Here is a 21,621-nt window from a genome sequence, read left to right on the forward strand (position 1 = left end):
CTGTTGATGTACACATCCACACATTCACTTGCTTGGCAATTTCACTTTCCTGCTATTTAGGATAGGGTCAAGATGAACCCCACTTACTGCCCTAGACAATATAGTCTGAGCTCTTCCTATACTGGTCTGTGCTCCTCCAATTCCTGGTCCCTCTGCCAGCTGGAAGCTGACTCCCCTTGAGGTCAGGCCTAGAAGAAGGCTAGGACTGTGAAAGGCCTGATGGATTCCTAAGGCCTCACAGCATGTTTGCCTCAGGATATTGACTGTTCACTGGGTAGCCTTGGTGATCTCAGAGCTTGGATATTCCCAGGAGCCTTCTGAAGATTGTTCCTAGAACATCTGGGACTCCAGCTTCCTAGAGGCAGCATGTGACAGAGAGTCATACTCTACACAGATTACTTGGGCTGGACCTTCAGCAGCATTCTCTTCTCAGCACCCTCATGCCCTCTACAATCCTAAATACTGCCCCTCAAAAGACTCCTTCCCCCTCCTTAGATTTTTAGGTACCTACCCGTCTTCCCTCTGGGCCTCTATTCTCAATTCCTTAGTTCCCTGGGCCCCATTTTTGGTTCTTAGTACTCATGGGATTAAGTTCCTAGTACTTGTGAAATTAGACAGAGGACCCTCTATTCTTCCAGCGCTCAGGCCCCTTCTGATAGGATATTGGCCATAGGTTCCCACAATCACCCATTTCTTAGCTCCTTTGAAAGTTGGGTACCTGCAGGTAGTTGAGTACCTAAGGCCATCCTCCCAGCAAGATGAGGTCCTCCTAGCAACATACCCTTCCCACAAGCTTCTATGTGAGCCCCCATCTCAGGACCCCACAATTCACTGTGTCAGAAAACAACTAAACCTCCGGGATAAGGAAAAACCCAGACTGACCAAAATGGCTAGAGTTATTGAGTCTGATTGATGAAGATACCTCAGCCTGATAGGCCTGGAGTAGACTAGGGGGACTGCTTGTGCTACTGCCCATACTCCTCAGTCCATCCCATTCAAGTGTGAAACTCCCTGCCCCAACCTTAGATGCTACCAGCCATTTAGACTAACATTTTCTTCTGGGTCACCTGGTCAAAGCTTCTTGAGACCTCATCTTTTCAAGCACAGCTGAAGACTAGGGAATTCCTTCCTGGGATATAGAACAAATGGTACCCACAATCTATTGTGACCAGCCTGGGTCCTTAATATTCTTAACTGACTCCAGCATCTAGACTGTTGCCCTGACCTGCCTAGCACTGATCTTGCACCCCTACTTCCTGGACTTCAGAACAAGGAGTTCCCCCAAAGGCAGCAGGGTGCTAAAGCAGCAGATGGTGCCTTTTATGAAGCAGTCGTGAGAATATAGGTGAGATGGAAGAAGAAAGAACAAGACATTGGTGGGCACAGAGATGGAGTAGAAGGGGACAAACTGGGCTATACCTGAAAGTGTGTTAGACTCTCAGTGAAGGGTTCCTGCTGAGTATACTTTGGGATCCAGTGGACACACTTGCTTTTCAGAGGAGAGGGGTTTGAGTACCTGAGCATCTACTCTTAGTCTGAAATCCTAAGACAAGAGGCCTGTGCTGATCCTAGACCTATCCTGGCTCTAACCCTTCCCCTGGCTCCCCACCCATTCTGAGTCTGCCAGGGAAGAGGACAGCCAATCGTTGATGTTCATGGCCACACCCCCAGCCACCATGTCCTGGAGGGTATAAATAAACCTGCTTCAAAACTCATGGCCTGAGAATTCCAACCTGTCTCAGCCAGCCACCTCCTGGATGAACTCGGACATCATACCTCCACTCCCACATACACACAGAAGAGGTGTGCCTGCCAGACCAGTGCCACTGGAAGGCTGTCAGCTGCTAGCCTGTGGAGGAACACCTACCAGGTGGAGCAGAGGCTGAGTTGGACCAGAAGGAGTGGGAACAAGCTCTACTAGAGCTGGTCCACCTAGAGACACGGAGCTTTGCTGTGACCAGTCGAGAGGATCATGCCTAGGAACTGCTGACCCCAAGCTACCAGGTAAGGCAAACTCAGCCTGTCCTGACCTTTTACCTATGTAGTCTCAGGGTGAAGCCCCTTCATGAAAGGTGAGGTCTGGTGCCAAGGAGCCAGTCCCATGAGCAGCACAGGTCAGGGGAGGATCTTACCAAAACCACTGCTGCTTCCAGGAAGTGGTGACATCTCATGCAAGAAGGTTGGGGCTCTCGTGATGTCACAGTGATGTCAGATGATTCACAGACCCAGTGATGGTTCAGCAATCTCTAAGCCATTCTGCTCACTCACCTACTTGGGTTTGACCAGTGAGGCTGGGAGACAGGTAATCTCTGCTGTAGCTGCTGGGCTCCATGGGATATAAGGTTCAGGGTTTTGTGGTGAATATTCTAACCTGGTCAGAATGCCTGTGGCTCCTGAGGTATAGTCCTGGCTGGGAGTAGTGTTGGTAAGCAAACAGTACTACGTGGTCAGTGTGTTTCTAGGATTCCTCTCAGAGAAGTGAGGTGAGTGGTCAAAAAAAAGAAGGTCTGGATCTTTTACAGCCCACCTTCTCCTTGACAGGCAGTAGTATGACTGATACTGGCTGAACAGGGTAGAGATGTCCTCTGGGCACTGGTTATAGAGCAATTTTAATCCCTGGCCTCTGGCACTTGTCTTATCCCTACTAAACAAGCTGGCCTCAGATTCCAGGCTGCAGCTGTTCAAAAGCTTTTTGGGCTTCTACTGAAGCCCTCCCTATTTCTTGGAGCTTTATGGGCCAACTGCCCTCCCAAAGACCCCAGAATCCTTACACAGCTGCTGACAACTCAGATGTATGCCATACAAATCAGGGACCCAAACATGACCAAGTTCAAACTCCTTGCAATGATCCAGAACCACAGGTAGCTCATGAGCCTGTCGGGACCACCCCCCCCCTTTTTTAATTTTTTTTTATTGGGGAAGCTTTAGATTTTTTTTTTTTTTTTTTAACATGAATCTTCTACCTGCATGTACAACTGCAGGCCAGCAGGCCAGAAGAGGGCATCAGAACTCATTACAGATGGTTGTGAGCCACCATGTGGTTTCTGGGAATTGACCTCAGGACCTCAGGAAGAACAGTCAGTGCTCTTAACCTCTGAGCCATCATTCTAGCCCTGGGACCCAGTTTTCAATTGGCTCATCCAGAAGATCCTAGTTAAGTCGCTCTACCTTGGAGCTGACTTCTCCAAATGGAGGAGCTATTATGATTATTCGATGGCATGAGTTCAGCCTTGCAGAGCATAGACAAAAATAGTAGCTGCAGTGGGCTACTCTTGTTATTAGCATGGGGAAGGATGGGCAACAGGTGTCCAGCCATCAGTATTGACAGCCCTTAGCACATGGCCTCTTTTCTTGAAATCTGTCTGGACTGTCCATGCCTGGGGTACTCTTGACCTCATAATAAGCAGAAGAGGATAGGTTACAATTTGAACATGGGTGGAATTTTGGGGAAAAGGGGGGGGGTGTGACAAGCTGGCTTTTCAGGAAAAAGGCAGTTCATAGTGTCTTGTCTCTGTTTCACAGTTCAGAATCATGTCATCAGACCAGCGGGTGTGGCGTACAGCTATGCCACCCTACCGCCAGAACAGCTCCACAGCCACAGTGCCCAGGTCCCCTGGCTCATGTGGCAGCCCCAAGTCCCCCAGTACTCCTGGCTCAGTGAAAGTAGCCTCTCCATTGGAGTGTTCCATCTGCTTCTCAGGCTATGACAACATCTTCAAGACGCCCAAAGAGCTTTCCTGCACTCATGTCTTCTGTCTTGAGTGCTTGGCTAGGCTGGCAGCAGCCCAACCTGCAGGCCGTCCTGGCAGAGAAGCTGTGCCCTGCCCATTCTGCCGACAGCCCACAACTGTGCCTGCTGCTGGGGCTCCTGCACTGCGCACCAGTCGTCAGCTACAGGCCAAGTTGCCAGCACACCTACAGAAAGAGGAGCCTGTGTGGCTTGAGGGCACTAAACTGTGTTGCCGCCCCTTGCCCACCACTCCTGGCCAAGATGCCAGTGACTTTGTGTGTGTGGATGTAGGCCTGAGCAAACCACCTGAGCCCACCTTACCTGCACCTATCCAAGAACCTGCACCCAACCCCGGCCGTCTGGCTCGCTGTTGGGCACGCTTTGGGGATTGGCGTCGTGTAGCACTGGTTTCTGTGCTGTTGCTGGTGCTATTTTGTGTGATACTCTGGCCTGTGCAGTGTGCACTCAAAACTGGAAATCTGCGTTGCATTAACCGGCCACATGCAGCCACTGTCACTGCAACTGCCACTGCCACTACTGATGCCCTCTCCCTTGGGAACTAAAAAGCCTCTAAGAACTACAGGCTTCTAAAGGCTCCAGAAACTGCACTGGGACTCTGTCATACAGATGGGGAAAGGAACCCAGGGATGTCTGGTCGATGTCTGGCATCCCAGAACACATCAAATTGCCAAAACAGCAGGAGTTTGCTATCTTTCCTTTCTAAAGACATTGCTGGGGATGCTGAGCAGCTGGTTCTTTAAGAGTGAAAATGAGAAGGCAGGACACCTTCTGCCCATGCCACAGCAGGAACTTGCCAGCTATCCTTGGCCATTATAAATGGTACATTTTAAAATAAATTATTTTGTATAAATAGTGTTTCTTTGTGTACCCACTCTCTGTCCTCCATTATTCAATTTGTCCTGTTAGAAAGTCTCCCACCCCTCATCCCCACAACCCAGCCTCCACTCAGGATCCACTGACTGGATCACAGTGGGAAGGGGAGGGGCCTGGCTTCACAAGGGCAATGACAACTCTTGATTTGGCTACTACCCAACACCAGAAAGCTGGCAACCAGAAGTGGTCCTACAGGCCATAGGACCCTTCCAGCAGATCCCCAGCCTTCTCCAGGCCAGCCTGGATACTGAAATAGCAAAGTTTAGTGTCATGAGGACTAAGCAGAGCCCTGGGCCCCACCTCAGGACCACCCATTTTTACCACGCTATGCCTTGCCTCGCTGGGTGCCTGGAACACCACTGGCACTAAGCTCAGGAGAGACAAAAAGCAGTCCTTAATGTGGATCCTCAGTTGGCATCTGAGGTGATTGCTGTGGATCCCTGTCTCCTGGGTAACCAGGTGCATCTGTTGGACTACTAGGAATTGGGAATGGGAGTCCCTGGTCCATGCTTCCCCTCAGGATGTCCACATGCCAAGCAGGGAGAGAAAGGCAGAGCCAAGGGCAGGGGAGAACCCTGTTGATTCTAAGTGAGTTGAGTGCTGATAATCTGGAGGGGCTGGAAAAGAGACCTTCTCTGGGAGCTCTTTATAATGAAGCCTCTCCCCAACCCCTCAGGTGATCCTTGATAAAGAGACAGTCCTTGTTTGTTCAAACTGCTTTATTTGATGGTGGATATGTGAATGCATACTTACTCAGGGTGGACCAAGGATTAAATACCCTTTGTGGGAAGGAATGACTAGGAAGGGAAGCTCAATGGCTGAGTGCTGGGGGTGGGCAGGGGCGGCTCATTATAGATACTGCATTAACATGAAGAATTCCATGTTTTTATGATATATGACTGATTGCATCGCAGTGGGGTCTTGTGGTTAAATGTTCCAGAGCAGGTAGAGTTAGATACACATTTGGCCCTACTCCTATTGTTCTCAATTTGGAGATTCATGGGGTTTGGGCTCACTCAACCTTACCTGTTCTTCTGTCTGATGGCACAGTCCATTGCCCCACAACTCCTCCTCTTTGTCTTTATAAAGAAGAGGTGTCATTGGAGCAACTGTCTCATGTTATCTGTAGTTAAAATTTTGGATGGGGCAGGGTGGAAGCATCAGAATAAAAAACAACATAAGCCAGAGGGGTAGTGAAGGGTCAGGTCAGGATGATTGAACCAACTTAATTGCTCTGGATTGAAATTTGGAGATCAAATCTGTACAAAGTGTTTTGAGTGTATAAGCAACAATATCATGCAAGTCCCCCCCCCCCAAGTTAAGCAGTCACTAGACACTAACAAAAGTTCATCTGTTGTTGAAGGGACGCAAAGCTGTCATCTGTGGATGCTATCATCTGCTTCAGTCAGCTGGTGTGTCTGAGCAAGGTGGCTGTGGTCCCTGTAGGTCCAAGGGAAATGACAGTCTCTGTCTGGCCTACAGCAGCAGAGCTGTCTTTCTTTTTCTTGTAGAGATAAGCTTGTGGAATGATCATAAAAGGGGTGCTGAACTCTGGCATGGAGATGTCTGTGCAGTGATGTATGTGTATGTGTATGTATATATATTCTTTTACACCAGAAGTAAGTACATGTTAATCCTGTAACAATTTGATTGGTAGCACATTTGTGGTTCATTGCTATAACCCTAGGAAAGAGGCAAGGATGTTAAGGGAACTCTAGTCCTTTGTCAGAAGTCACTTTTGTTACATTAAGGAAAGCAGAGAGAAGAGTTGGGAACTGATCTGCTTCAAGTAGTTGAGAAAGAAAATACTATGGCAATTATGTATTTGGGATTGGTAGCAACAGCTTGTCTGTAAAAAAGAAACTGCCTTAAGTAGATAGTATTATTTTATTAATTAAGGATTAAACAATGGTTATTAGTGTAGTTGTTTTAACCTTTGGGAGGCAGAACCAATATGATTTTTTTGAAGCTCAAAAAAATTTCTAAACAAATTGAAAATTTTTAGAGCAGTTTTAGGTTAAAAAGCAGGCACATTGTTTTAAGTGTTCCTATTAGGGAGAAGAAACATTTAAACAAAGAAGCATGCAAATTGAGCTGTGTTTGTTTTAAACTGTCAACAGCAAGATCACACCCATTATTTTTTCTATGGGGGCTCCTTTCACCTGGGTGAAGGGGGAGGAACCTCCTCTGCTGGACTCTGCAGCTAGCCATTTGCTCCAGCTGGCAGATTCTTCTTTCCCAGACCCTGGCTTTGCCTTCCCCCCTTCCCCGTCCTGCCTGCCTTATGGATGTCCTGAGGGGAAGCGTGGATCAAGGTCCCCAATTCCCAGCTCCCATCAACAGCTGTGCCTGGGTACTCAGGAGAGAGGGAACCACAACAGTCATACTGGGCTCTGCTGTTTACCACTTGGGAAAGCACCGATTAGGATCCCCATTACACACTGCATTTTGCCTCTCCTCATTGGTTTGCTGGGGGCACTCTAGACACCCCAGCAGCAAGGCAGGATGCAGCCTGGCACAGGTTCTGCCACTAGCTCTAGGAATCCTGTACTACTAGGTGAATATGGCCAGAAGAACCCAGGCTACTTCCAGCTTGGGCAAGTTTCAAGGTCCTCACCTCTGACTCCAAGGCCCAGATACTTCCTGTTCTAACTAGCTGTGCCTTTGGCTAGGGTAGGGAAGAGGTTTAAGGAGGTACTAGCTGGGTTCAGCTTTGGGGACAGCCCCCCCCATCTCTGTCCCAGTGCCAGCAGACACCAAACTGAGTTTACCTGAAGGACAAAGCCACAGACCAGCTGTGATGGGAAAGGTTTCTGTGTCTCATGAGCTAGTGACTTTGCACTCTGTCACACAGTGATGCATATATGTGGAGCCACACCCATGTCACTGACAGGGCCAAGCATGTGAGAATGCCTATATGGTCACATGAGTATATCACATATGCCTTCATTCCAAAATACTTACCCATTGTAACCAAGACAATGCTGAATCATCAATGACAAGGACCAGATCCCAGACCACCCTGAAGTGGTTAAGGTTAAGACAGGGCACAAGGAAGTTGAGCTAAAGAACAGGTCAAGTCAGTCTCAGACTGTTTCTGTCCTTGTCGCTAAGTTCATACCATAGAACCATACAAAGTGTCTGGAATGGTGTCACGCACAGGTTCACACATAATCTCTTGCTGCTACACTGCAACCATATTTCAGCTGGAAACCAGGTACCAGGACAGAACACAGGGATCTCCAAATGCCCTTTCCATTGCTAGAACCTAGGCCTATCTAGACTGAGAAGCAGATTCCTGGTTCTATTGCTCCAGTCATGGTCAGTCAGTAAAACAAAAAACACTGGGAGAGGCCCTGGTGCACCTGGGGTGCCCTGGGGTTCCGCTGCCTGTAGCTCCAAGTTCTTCTAGTACCTAGTCCTGACCCCGTTAAGACTTCCCAGGCTCCAGAGATGCTGGAGTTCGCTGGTACTGCTCAGGTCAGGAACTGTGGCTGGGCCCGGAAGGGACCCTGTACCAGTCCACCTACGTGCACTGGTGCTGCCCCTTGCAACCTGTTCACGCAGTCACAGTTCCTGGCCTTGGATGACAACTGCAGGGTCGGGATGCACGTCTTCCTGCACTAGTCTCAAACTGAACCAGTGACCCGCTCCCTTACTACCGGTGGTGGGGATTACCGTTCAGCACCAACTAGAACTTTATTCAATGACTTAGTACAATGCTGGGGGATAGAAGCTCAGGGAGGCAAGATGGGTTAGGTGGGCGTGGCCTAGGTAGTGAGCCTCGGATCAGTGGGAACCAAAGTGAGGACCAGAGGGTCCGGGGTGCAGTAGTCGGGGAGGAGGCAGAACCCAGAAAGGAAGGTGACATTTTGGGGGAGGGACCAACGGGCAAAGGTGAATCTAAAGGTGGATTTATAGTGTGGAAGAGGAAAGAGGCCTCTGATTAGTTGGAGGCGCACTGTGGGGCTCACGTGTCTGTAGATGCAGTCAACCAGAACATTAATCTCGACAATGGTGTTGGTATGTCTGATACTTGCCCTAAGAGAGTTACAATTGGCTACTTGAGCCTACATGGATCCGGTGGCCCATCCCCCGGCCACAACTGAGATATACTATACCTGACTCTGGCTCTCTGCTCTGAACCAGGTTCACCTCATCCAGGAAACTTATGGATGTCAGTGGGCTCCAGCTGGACTTCTCCAGCCATAGTGGAGCCCACTAAAGTACTATTACCATGGGCTGGAGAGATGGCTCAGCGGTTAAGAGCATCTTAACCTGACTGCTCTTCCAGACGTCCTGAGTTCAATTTCCAGCAACTACATGGTGGCTCACAACCATCTGTAATAAGATCTGATGGTGACAAAAGACAGTGTCTGAAGACAAGAGATATATTAAATGAATAAATAAATATTGTTTTAAAAAGTACTACTACCAGTGCTTCACAGTACCAGAGCAGTGGCCCCTGCTCAGTTGTGGAGTTTATGGATGAGAAACACATGCATCACTGGGACTCTCGTGGGCAAACTTAGAGATGAGCCAGACGTGATCGTGTGAGTTAGAAGAGGTAAGGAAATACTAGGGTGGGACAGAGACCCCAAGTGTCTTAGGTGACTAGGGAAGAAAAGGAAGGAAAAGATTGGTATCTTAGTTCTCTTTGGGAAAAGCCACCATTAGGGACTTCTGAAGAACTACAATTTCCCCTGCTTCCACTCACCTGAAGGCAGAATGAATCTGTGTCTGGGAAAGAAATGGTATCATTGAATACAAAACGATACCAAAGCTGTTTTGGGTTAGGAAGGGTACAGGATCAGAGAGGCCTGGATTTGAAGCTGACAACATGGTGTCTTATTTCTGCAATCAAACACATGACCAAAAGCAACCTGGGGAGAAAAGGGTTTATCTCAGTTTACATTATGGTGCTATAAGTATGAAGGGAAGTCAAGGCAGAAACCTGGTGGTAAGAACAGAAGCACAGACCATGGAGGAGTGCTGCTCAGAGGCTTACTCCCTATGGCTTGCTCAGTCTGCTTTCATATGTCACTCAGGATCACAGGTCCAGGAACAGCACCATCTACAGTCCTTCCACATCAATTATCAGGAACATTCTCCCACAGACTTACCTTTTACTGAATCTGGTGGGGAGCTGTAAGGAAAATGGACTCTTGCCAGGATGCCTTTCTCCTCCAAGCTGTAACACTTACAGGAGCATTTTCTCAATTGCTGTTCTCTCTTCCCAAAATACTATTGATTGTCCTCCCCCCTCCCTGAGCCCCACTCCTAACACACACACACACACACACACACACACACACACACACACACACGTAACCAGCACATATGGCTTTTGTGAACTGAGAAGAGCCTTAGGCATACTTGTGCTAAATATGTTAAGGGACATGGGAGCCAACAGATTCAGTGGGGTTGGACTGTGGACTCAGCTTAGGACTTACTCATTCTCAGCATAAACTTAGGGACTCTGACTATGCTGACCTATAACTGTTACCCAACAGGATCACCTGGATGATGATACCTTAGTTCCTTCTGAGCCCTGGGTCTGGTGCTCAGCCATACTGCACAACCACCTTCAACTGCAAGTTGCAGTTCTGGCCATTAATGGAAGAATTTGTTCTAGGGACAGCTTGCCCATATGTTCTACAGAGCAACACATATACACATGCAATCACCCATTTCTCTGGACCTTCCTTTATCCCAACATTCTACAGCTGTCTCCAGCTGTCTCTAGAAACAAGGAGCAAGGGAGCTGGCATTCTTTGCTACAGTAGTGTCTGAACAGATGGAGACTTCATCATGGCTCCATTGATACCTCACCTTCTCTTATTCAACATTTTAGGCCCCTGTCCCAACCCCAGAGGATAAGAGTACAGTATGGACACTTGTAGAACCATCTCCACTTTTTCTCAGAAGCTCCATGAGGCCTTCCCACTAGGGTCCTTAGGCCGATTGAGCTCCTTCATACCTTAAGAGGCTAGCAGGGAGACTGTACAAGCCATGAAGAACATGGACAACACCCTTCACAGGAATGGGAAAAATAAAAATAGTTAATTCCTGAGGTGAAACCAGAGTCCTGTGTCTCTGTCTGCCATTGCTCTCCTTTCCAGGGCCCTGTGCTACTGACTGCAGCAATGGCCAAGACAAGTGTTACTTATGAATAAGAACTGGAAAGAAGCTGTGTCTGCAAAGACTGATCGACTGATTAGAATTGCAGTCTTGTAAAGAAATTGGAATGGTGTAGACCTAGAAACTAATTGGTTTATCTTGGGCTACTCCTAGTCCTCTGGAATAAACATTCCCTGCCCACTTCATTTTAGAAACTTAAATCTCCTGACTAATAGATAAAAACCTCTTAGAATCTATTAACTTAGCAAACCACTAGCTTCCACCAACCCAAAAGCTCAGATATTCCCTTGGGTCTATAGAAAAGTGTCTCCCATCTCACTTACATTAACTGCTTGTCTGATGTACAGATGTTACAATCTCCTAGGGTGGAGGGTGCAGACAACTCTAGGAGCAAGAAGCAATCCTTCTTGCATCAAACAATCCTTGTTTTCCACATTGGTCCAAGATGACCTGAGCTAACCTGAGTGATCAAGGGAAAAGAACCTTTTTATATATTACCAGGGTACACACACACACACACACACACAGAGAGAGAGAGAGAGAGAGAGAGAGAGAGAGAGAGAGAGAGGGAGAGAGGGAGGGAGGGAGGGAGGGGGAGACCTGAAATGGGTAACAACTTGAGAACATGGGGAATTCAATGTGTTTGGAAACACTATATCTTTATTTTTTAAAATCTTATCTACTTATTTTTATTTTATGTGTATTGGTGTTTTAACTGCATGTATGTCTGTGTGAGGGTGTCGAATCCCCTGGACACCTGAGTTACAGACAGTTGTGAGCTGCCATGTGGTGTGGGAATTAAGCCTGTATCCTTTGAAAAAGCAGTCAGTGCTCTTAACCACGGAGCCATCTCTCCAGGCCCCATGTCGCTTTACTTAATCATATGTTTTCGTTTTTCGAGGCAGAGTGTCTCTGTGTAGTCTTGGTGTCCTGGAGCTCCCTATTTAGACCAAACTGAATTCATGGACATCTTGATACCTCTCAAATGCTGGAGCTAAGGTTGTGTGCCATCACACCCAATTTCTTAATCACATGTTGAAGTTAAGAGGAGTTAAAATGAATAAAGATGATTTAGATCAATGTATACACATTATTATTAAGCATAATTCATAGTTCTCAGAAGAGGTAACATTAGATGTTGAGAACTGTCAGAATAGAACTATAAGATGAAAACATGAACAAGCTGAATAATTCCTATACAGTTCTTTAATATTTGGAATGCTGATGGCTTGAAGGCCCTGTGAGAAAGTTGCCCTCTAAGGTTCAACAAAAATTAAAATTTCCTGTCTTCCCCCCACAACCAAGCATAAATCCTTTAGTTCAAATGAAATTGAACTAAAAAGAATAAAATAAAAAATAATAAATATTATTTATTTATTGGCTTTTCAAGACAAGGTTTCTTCGTGTACCGTTGGCTGTCCTAGAACTGGCTCTGTAGATCAAGCTGACCTTGAACTCAGAGGTCCATCTGCCTCTGCGTTCTGAGGGCTAGGATTAAAGGCATGTGCCACCACTGCCTGGCAAAATATTTTTAAAGTCCAAAGAATAGGTGAAATAAGATCATTTTAAGGAAATGGTTAAATCAAACTTCACAGGAGTGACCAGAGATTACAAATAATCTCCTTTACAGTAAGCTTATAAATTTTCATCTCCTTGCATATCATGCATGCACAGTTTCTGTTGTTCTATGGTCCTCGTTGTTCTATAGCTGATGTTCTGTCTTCATCAGACAATTCAGCAGCCCTTCCACGCTACAGTAGCAGCAAACAGGCTTTCACCATCAGCTGCTCCCAAGAGGCTGCCTGGCAAGCCCATCTATAGTTAAAAGAAAGTTTGTTTTTGTCTTACAAACATTCTGGCTTTGTAATCACTTTGTGTACAAAGGATGGGTGTGTTGCCTGCTGGTAATACAAATTTAAAAACTTTCAAAGCTTAATGACCTGAGACTTGTAAATTTGAAAAAAAGATTCAAAACTAAGGTTCAATAACTTCCTAGCCCTCAGTTGGTTCATAAAAAACAAAAAACAGGGATCATTTCTGTAGTTCATTACTAGAGAAGTTTCTTTGACTGTGTAGAGCACCTGAAACCACAAGGACGAGATGCAGTGTCCACTCCTGAGCATGAAGCCGGCTCTAGGTGCTGCTTCTGCTTCTGTGCAGGTGCCTCTTGTCATTGATGATCTTTCTTCTCCCCTTCAGGAGGGTGAGAGGGAGGGAATAAAGTCTGAGTGGACTTTTTTTTTCTCTCTTTTTTTTAAATCATGGTTCTAAAAGGAAGACATGTACTTCTTCTTTTCAGATGTTCCCTGTTAATTTTCTTTGCAAGAGTTTGTATTTTATCATCAAATCTTTCTAAAAATCCACTCTCCTCCTACTTTATTTACCAAGTTTTAAAAAAAGATTTATTTATTTATTTATTATATATAAGTACACTGTAGCTGTCTTTAGACACACCAGAAGAGGTCATCAGATCTCATTACAGATGAGTCACCATGTGGTTGCTAGAATTTGAACTCAGGACCTCTGGAAGAGCAGTCAGTGCTCTTAACTGCTGAGCCATCTCTCTAGCCCCAGTTCTTGAAAGGTTGCTTATAGAAGGGTTTTCTAGATAAGATCTTCTGTTTTATAAATAAACTCATATAGACCTTTTAAAAAACTTAAGATACACTTGGGGCTTCTTCTACTAACAGGCAAAACCCTTCAGAGGCCTTTATGGAATTTGGTAATTTTCTACAATAAGCTATAAAAAGACAAGACAATAAATTGATACCATTTTATTTCTTTCAGTGAAAATACAAATTGTAACAAGGCCTCTAAATGTTTCAAATATAAAAGTCAAGCCTTGTCTTTTCTCAGCATTAATAGGCTTCCTACTTCGATAGGTAACTTCACAATCAAGTTTTGATGAATAAGCAAAATAAAAACTACCATGCTGTTGTTACTGACCTAAAGTTTGTTTTTACTAACCCCTTACAGCCTAGTAATGAAAAAGATTTACCTTTCCAGTGACTGTTCTCAATACTCAAACATTCATGTCTCATGGCATTAAGAAGAAAAAATAAAATAAAAGGTTAAATGAATATAAAATACAGAGTTGTTGGGAATTGAACTCAAGACCTCTGGAAGAACAGCCAATGCTCTTAATTGCTGAGCCATCTCACAGGTTGAGAGCCATTGGCTTATAGGATTATAGGTTTATAATTGCCACTGTTCTAACAGTTACTGGAATCATAATTGATACTACTGAAGGAACACTGGTTCTCAAACAGAAGTACAAACATCTCAATTTACCAGTGAGCTAGTTAAAAATGTTACTATTTGTAGTGGGATCTGATGCCCTCTTCTGGTGTATCAGCAACAGTGTACTCATACATATAAAATTAATCTTTAAAAGAAGAATGCTTGGGGAAAAAAATCCTGTATGACACGCTGCTGTTCCCAGTGCCATTAAGATGAACAAATGTGTGATGGAGGAATGGGAAAGATGCAAACATGGTAGAGAGGGATGGAAGTAGAGATGTAACATGAGACAGGGTTGTAGTGGACAAGAGAACAAGTTGTTACCAAGTAGGGCCAGCAGGGTGGAGAGTAGTAGCCTTGGGCAGATTCAGACACTATCAGTCACACTGGCTCTCAGGATGAGACAGGATGTCTAAGATGAAGAATGGCTCATGTTCTGGACTAGGTCTCCTTGAAAGACCTCTGTGGTCCATGTGGCCCAGTAGAGGCCATATTGATATTTGTGATCTATGTTGTTCCATGCTGAGTTGAGTCTGGTTTTCATGTGGATGCCTGGACTGCTGCTAGAGACCATGTTGATGTCTGAGGCCCAAGCTACTGCTTGTAAAAGTTGCTTTTATTTGCCTGTGATGTATCTGTCTCCAAAGTTTACTGCCTCAGTTGGCTAAACTAGGCCTAGTCCTGGAAGCTTCTAGCCTCTGCAAATCTTATCTAGGGCTTGAATATTTTCAGCCTCAGAGACTTACTGTTGAATAAGCTCACCCCTTCTTAATTCTTACTAGCTGATTCAATTCGGCTGTTCTGGCTCAAACTCCTCTCCAAACTGACTGATTCAATTTGCCTTTCTCTCTGCCTCTCCTGAATTGTTCTGCTTGACCTCAAACTAACCATAGCAATTTGTCCTAATTCTCTGGCCCTAGCTTTTTATCTCTTCAACCTATTTCTGTAAAACTCTTCTGGTATAACTGCCTCCTCTCCCTGCACTGCTAAGTAGCTTCCTTGTTTTCTCTATTCTAATGAGAGTTGGGCATATCTTATTCTGATCTTTCTCTGATTTATCACTTTGTCTGCCACTTAATTATTCATTTATTTTAAACATGGGTGCTTCCTTCTACAAACTAACTTTACCTTTGTTGTTTGGGACTAAAGGTGTTGTTTGGGACTAAAGGTGTTGTTTTGGTAGTAAGGGTATGTCTGTATTCCAGCTAGAGGGTTTAAAGGTGTGTTATGGGCTAAGCCATACTAGAAACGGGAAGTATATCCCTGGCTTTTAGGTTTCAATATCCTAAGCCAAGCCTAGTGTCTTTCTCTTCCTAATGTTTGTGAGTACAGATGTAGAACTTTCAGTTCCTTCTCCAGCACCTATGCACCACCATACTCCTCAAAACCCAAACAAGTTGCCAAATATGGTGGTTTGAGTAAAAATGGCCCCTACAGGCCCATAGAGAGTGTTATCATTAGGAGGTATGACCATGTTAAAGAAGGCGTGTCACTGGGGACAGGCTTTGAGGTCTCACACACTCAAGCCAGGCCTAGTGTGACCATCTCTTCATGTTTCCTATTAAGATATGTAACTCTCAGCTCCTTCTTCAGCACCCTGTCTACTTGCATACCATCATGCTTTCCGCCATAATGGTCTCAACTAAATGTTTTCCTTTGTAAGAGTTGCTGTAACATGGTGTTTTTTTTCATAGCAATAGAAACCCTAACTAACAGAGACTGGAACTTTGCAGTAATAGGCCTATGGGTATTTTTTTTTTTTTTTTTTTTGAATATGGACTTTGAGTTAATAAAGCAGTTGAATGCCTTAAGTGGAGCTTAATGGGCAATACTTGTAGGAGCATAGAAGACAGCAGTGCTGAGGGTGATTTGAACTGTGGGGGACTGGATCAAGAGGTTTCAGAGAATGTTTGTATGTGGCTGCTTTTTGCCCTTGTCCAAAGTCGGCCAGGGGCTAAATTGAAGAGTTTTGAATTGGCACTAGCAGAGGAAATTTCAAATCACCTAGTACTGACTCTGTCATGTGGCTCTTAGTGTTCACTCTTATAAAGATCTATAATGAAAGGAGCAAGCCGAGAAAGAAAAACTACAAAATGTACAGTTCAAGGAGAAAAGGGGCACCAGAAGTGGAATGGAGCTAAGTCCTGTGTTCAAGGAGATAAACAAATTAAAGAAAAGTCTGATGTTAGATAAAATAAAGGGAGTAGTGACCTCAGGGCATGGGTCTATAGAGGGAGTTCCAGAATGGCCAAGCTTAGAGGTAATAAAGGAAACCATTAAAAACTGCTGTTATTTGAACAAGGGGGCCATGTTCCAGGCCCAGAAAACAGCAGAATTTGCCATATAATTCAGACTTTAGAGTCAAGTACAGAAGAAAGGGGTTATAGCATCTCCCCCTATGGCTAAGGAAAACCATTAAGGCTAGGTATGTATTTGTCAGAGGTGTCCATGCCTGGAGGTGTAGAGAGGCCATTGTATGAAGCTGTGAATGTGAAGCCTAGATTGCCCCAAATATCCCAAAGTGTTGGAGATGCTACAACTGAGGGATACCTGCTAAGGAAAGCTGCTAATGGAGTGGGAGTGACCAGCCCGAGAGAAAAAAGAGGGTTGTAATCAACAACGATAAAAGGAGACAGAGATCTGAAGATCACTTTAACGTCAGACATGTGATGTCAAATGCAGTTTGCCCCTGGTTTTTGGTCTTGCTTTGGTATTTATTCCCTATGCTCTCTTTTAGAATAGTAATATATATGCTGGAAGTATGTGATCTGATTTTTTTCATTTTGATTTGTTTTATAGAGAATTACAGTAAAAAGATTGCAGGACTCTCAAGAGACTTTAAATTTTTAAACAGTGCTGACACTGTGATAAACTGGGGACTTTTGAAGTTGGACTAAATGCCTGTTGCATTATGAGATGGCTATATGCCTATGGGGGCCAAGGAGTGGAATGTAGAATGGGTAAAAATGGCCCCCATAGGCCCATAGTGTGGCACTATTGGGCGATATAGCCTTGCTGGAGTAGATGTGGATTTGTTGAAGGTGTGTGTCATTGGAGGCAGGCTTTGAAGTCTCAAATACTCAAGCCAGACCTAGTATGATTGACTTTCTGCTGCCTGTGGATCAAGATGTAAAACTCTTAGCTCCTCCTCCAGTACCCATGTCTGTTTGCATGCTACCATGCTTCCTGCTATGACAATAATGGATTCTGAAACTAGAAGCCAGCCCCATGAAATGTTTTCCTTTATAAGAACTGTGTGATCATGGTGTCTGTCTCTTCATAGCAATAGAAACCCTAAGATACTGTGGTCATGGTATCTTTTCACAGCAATAAAACACTAAGCCAGACTTTATTAACACAAAATCAGAATAGCATAATTTTAAATTTAAGTCATGAGTTCAAGGAGCCACTGAGCCAACTGTACAACCTCTTTTTTTCCTTCCTGCTTTTAGGGGGAGCTTGAATATCTTGAAGACTTTCTGCTTTTATATTTTTGGAGGTGCCAGTGATCAGAATTTCCTTCTCAGGCTTCCTAGTTAATGTCTCCCACCATATACATCTGAGCCAGATAAAGGGCTGCCTGGCTACTATTCTAGTTCATTTATTTCCACAAGGGCACTCCCCCATTTGCGTTGTTTAATCCTCAATGCAACACTAACTCCCTTCCTTATATTCATATTTGTACATGCACACACACACACACAGATACAGTGTAGCTTTGTTGCCCAAGTCTACTACCTTTTGAGTTAGCCTTCACACACACTCTGCTCCCATCCCTTTTCCAGCAGAAGGCATGTTCAACATGTAAGGCAGCTCAGCAGAAAGAAGTGATGGATTCCCAGTTCTGGTTCTACTTTCTCCAGAAAGGACAGGAAAGCTTGAAGTCTGTGTCTCATGAATCTGAGCAAAAAGCCACCAGGTTGGTCAGCACACACACACACAGTCCCTATTTTAAGGTTTTCAGACTTTATTTCATGGTATTTGACATTGACACATACTGGAATTAGTAACAAGATACCATGCAGCTCCCTTTAGCCTTGGATCATCAAAGCAGGAAGGTCAGATTGCCCCCATTCCATATTTGTCTAGTTTTTTTCTCAAGATGATGGTAATGGACATTAAAGATAGGGAATGGAGAAGCAGACAGTTGCTTCAGTTGCAGTTATTTTTGGCTCCATAGTCATCTCTGCCATTCCTGTACCTGCCCTTGGCTGGCCTTGGCTGGACACTGGGCAGTAATTTTCACTCAAACAAGGATGACCACTGGCCTCACATTAGACCAATTAAAGGTTGCTGTGAGTTAAAACAGTAATAACCACACTTCCACATCAGAAATCAAACAAAATCAGTGGTTGAAGAATATGGTTAGGAGTCTGGCTAGGTATCTGAGATACAGATGCAGCTGGCTGCTCAGGTAGGTAACCAATGGAGGCCAACCACATCCCATAGTGACACATTCCCTCTAAGTGGCCTGGTGTTTTAGGCAAAGGATGTTCAGGGTAACTGAGTAGGTGGGTAAGGCCAGTTGAGGGCTAGTCAGGAGAACTTAGATGGGTCCAGGCTTCTATTTCCAGCCTCAAGGGACAGGCAAACACATTTTGGGAAGTAAGATGATGCCCCAATTATTACCAGTTTTTCAATATCACAGTATTGTCACAGGGAGCACTAGGGGTACAGGCTAGCCTGGGGTGAGGCTGGCCCTTAGCACATACAGGAGAGCAGCTTGAGTGGGAACCTTCAAAGAACCCAATGTTACTTGGTTTAATGAGGGTTCCCCTCAACTCCAACAGCCCCCTCCTGCTCAGGGACACAGTTCTCATCCATAACACATTAATAACACACAAACAGGGCCTAGTAATAGGCCAGGAGACCCAAAGGACCAATACAAGTGGACAGGTAGGAACATACAGTGCAAGGGGCTGAGGCATGGTACCTTAGGCAGAGGAGTGTGTCCTAAGGCTGCCTTCAAAGCCCAGGGCTCTAGGTGCTATGGTCTACTTGAGTCCCTCAGCACCACTTTGTCTCTGCAGCACAGCTGCCCGGACGGAAAGGAGGCCAGGCCAGCAGTCCTTCTGGCCAACGTGCAGTCAAGAAAATCATATAAAAATGCAACAAGTTTACAAAAATATAAAATAATTACAGTAGGGAAGGTGGCAGCTCAGGGAGAGGGGCAGGGTCTTAGCTCTGGTTTGGTGACAGCGTCCTCCAGCAGATGCAGCTGACGATGACCCACTACCACATCCCGCAGGCAGCCCACAAAACCTGTGCCATAGGCCTTGGGGAGAGCCTGCCCCACAGGAAGCTTCTGCAGGCCTCCTACAAGACAGACACCAGATTAGCAGGCAGTGATGCCAACATTTAGGGCCCACCAGCACCTGAATACCAGTGGGATACTATACGTATGTGCAGACTAAGATTTGCAAGGTTAATCTTCATTTAGAGAGTGCTGCCCTGCCCTGGTTAGCCCATCTGTTACCCAGATGGGCCACTTCAGATGTCAGCTCTAGGACAGTCTATCCATCAGATAGTGTAAGACCCTTGGGTATCCCCTCCCCTGGCCATCTCCAAACACTCACCAAGCCACAGGGCTCCATCTGTGTCCAATTGTGTAGCACCCAATGGAGAAGAACCAGTCACAGGCGCTTCATTGCCAACCTGAAGGGAACCTTCCCTGTGCTCCCTAGGGGATGGGTGGGACAAAGCTGTTACAAGCATCCTCCCTACCTCCTCTAAGACCTAGACACCACATTTTCTCCATCACATGCCTTGTAGATACCACACCCTGAAAGTAACACTCTATGTTACACTGGTGGGCAGTGGCTGATTGCTTCTTCTGTGTCTTCTTACTGTTCCCTCTTCCCCATCTCACTAACAGACCTTGAGTCAAGGCTGCTAGTGACCATGAATGACTGGGAATGACCCAACTAAGTAAGCTCATCCACTACCCACTGTTGTTCTCAGTGGCCTTCACTGACCTGTGAGCCCTGACTCGAAGCCAGCGATTGGTGTTGACCTTCACAGTGGAGCGCAGCACAACTGGCTGGGAACCTAGGTCATAGCTCAGTTGTAGGTGTCCATCCACAATGGCCAGAGCCATGTAATCTGCACGTTCCGCAGCCTTGCCAATCCACAGCACTAGCCCTTGAGTGGCCTCAGTACGTAAGCTCAGTTCAAAGTGGTTGCTCTGCAGTGCCTTCTCACTGTAAAGTAAAAGGGTGGGTCAAGGGCTTCCAGGGTAGTAGGCAATGGAGTGGGGTGGGTGTGGGTGCTGTTAGAGCCCAAAACCTTGAGCTACTATCATAGAGACCAGAAGCTGGTGATCAGACCCAGGCAACTGGCTGGGCAGGGACAACACCAACAATGTGACAAAGGAGAGGTGGCAGACATGGTCAACTAGACAAAGTTGATCAGAGAGGTGGCAGACAAGAAGCAAGCACATGGCAATGTAATGTGCTGGGTTTCTCAAGTACTGCCATGTGCTTACCTGAAAAGGGCCCGGGAATCCAGAGTTTCAGGGCTTAGAAGCAGGAAGAGAGGGAAGCAGTAAGCAGGAGACAAGACAGGCTGAATGCTGGCCAAAATCCCCTTTGTCAACATGTGCAGATGAGAGGAAGAGCAAGCATAACTCCAGAGTATCAATCGCCCTTCCCACAAAGGGCTTTGGCAGTGACCCTTATGTAACACATATGTTGGGGACATGCCCTGGTGGGTAGTTCAAGGAGAGAGGCATTGGTGATATGGAATCACATAGGTTCTTCTGATGGCAGCAGCCCTGGAGATGTCCCAGCATATACACCACACATACACACACACCATACACATTTGCATACATGTACAAACATCTATACAAACTCACATATACATTCACACGTGCATGTCGCAAGCACATATGGGCATATGTAGATACAATACAATACATACATACATACATACTCATAAATCAAATACACACTCAAGTATACACCTAGTATATACCAAGCATATACACATAGAAACATGTATACATGTATACACAAGCACACTTGCAATGGAGCCTCAGTGGTGTGGGTGATGGCCCTTGGCAGGTATATCCTAGGTAGAGGATTGACCACTTCCAAGGCAGGAAGCTGAGTCTGACAGTATATGAACAGGCCCCAACCCAATCCTCCATCCAGGGTAGAAATTCTACCTTTAATAGGGCTCAAGATTGTAATGCTAGGAGCAAAGCATGGACATGAGTGAGTGCCAAGGTGTGACTAGAGCCAAGAGCCTACTTACGCTGGGATCTCATTGGTCAGCTCGCTTGTAAACAAAGAGACAGAGATAGTGAGAATGAAGGGGGTAGTATAGATTCTGGGCCTTACCTCCTGGTCAGAGCTGAGAGGGAAATGGAGAATCTAACACCCATACCCTGCATGGCATGCACAGACAGGACCAGACAAGACAGCTGAGAGAAGAGGGAGTGCCTGGCTCTTGAGTGCATGTTACCTCTCAATCACAGCATTGAGGTATTCGATGTAGGTCCGCCCATCAAAGGCCAGTGTTTCTAGGTCCCCCACTGACTTCTCAACTAGCCCTGGGAGACAGATGGGATGAAATGGACCTCAGGTGAGATCTCCAGGCTATGTCAAGTCTTA

General features: G+C 45.6%; 2 protein-coding genes across 5 annotated transcripts in view; one reads left to right on the forward strand and one right to left on the reverse strand.

Annotated features, from left to right (window-relative positions):
* The first annotated feature begins 558 nt into the window (after window positions 1-558).
* On the forward strand, window positions 559-4,606 carry RNF223 (ring finger protein 223). Its single transcript, XM_080921027.1, has 2 exons — window positions 559-2,004; window positions 3,523-4,606. The coding sequence occupies exon 2, from the start codon at window positions 3,532-3,534 to the stop codon at window positions 4,291-4,293; it is 762 nt and encodes a 253-aa protein (XP_080777153.1). The 5' UTR covers window positions 559-2,004; window positions 3,523-3,531; the 3' UTR covers window positions 4,294-4,606.
* A 13,419-nt stretch (window positions 4,607-18,025) lies between these two features.
* AGRN (agrin) overlaps window positions 18,026-21,621 on the reverse strand; it is a gene marked incomplete at its 5' end in the record, with an annotated part of 31,542 nt that continues 27,946 nt past the window's right edge. For all 4 annotated transcript variants that reach the window (XM_080920637.1, XM_080920636.1, XM_080920635.1 and 1 more), the window contains 4 exons: window positions 18,026-19,321; window positions 19,582-19,685; window positions 19,981-20,205; window positions 21,473-21,560. In XM_080920637.1, coding sequence (XP_080776763.1) covers window positions 19,164-19,321; window positions 19,582-19,685; window positions 19,981-20,205; window positions 21,473-21,560 — 575 coding nt within the window. In that variant the 3' untranslated portion in view covers window positions 18,026-19,163. The remainder of the gene's footprint in view (window positions 19,322-19,581; window positions 19,686-19,980; window positions 20,206-21,472; window positions 21,561-21,621) is intronic.

This window comes from Micromys minutus, assembly GCF_963924665.1.
Source record: "Micromys minutus genome assembly, chromosome: 9".
In the NCBI taxonomy this organism is placed as follows: Eukaryota; Metazoa; Chordata; class Mammalia; order Rodentia; family Muridae; genus Micromys; species Micromys minutus.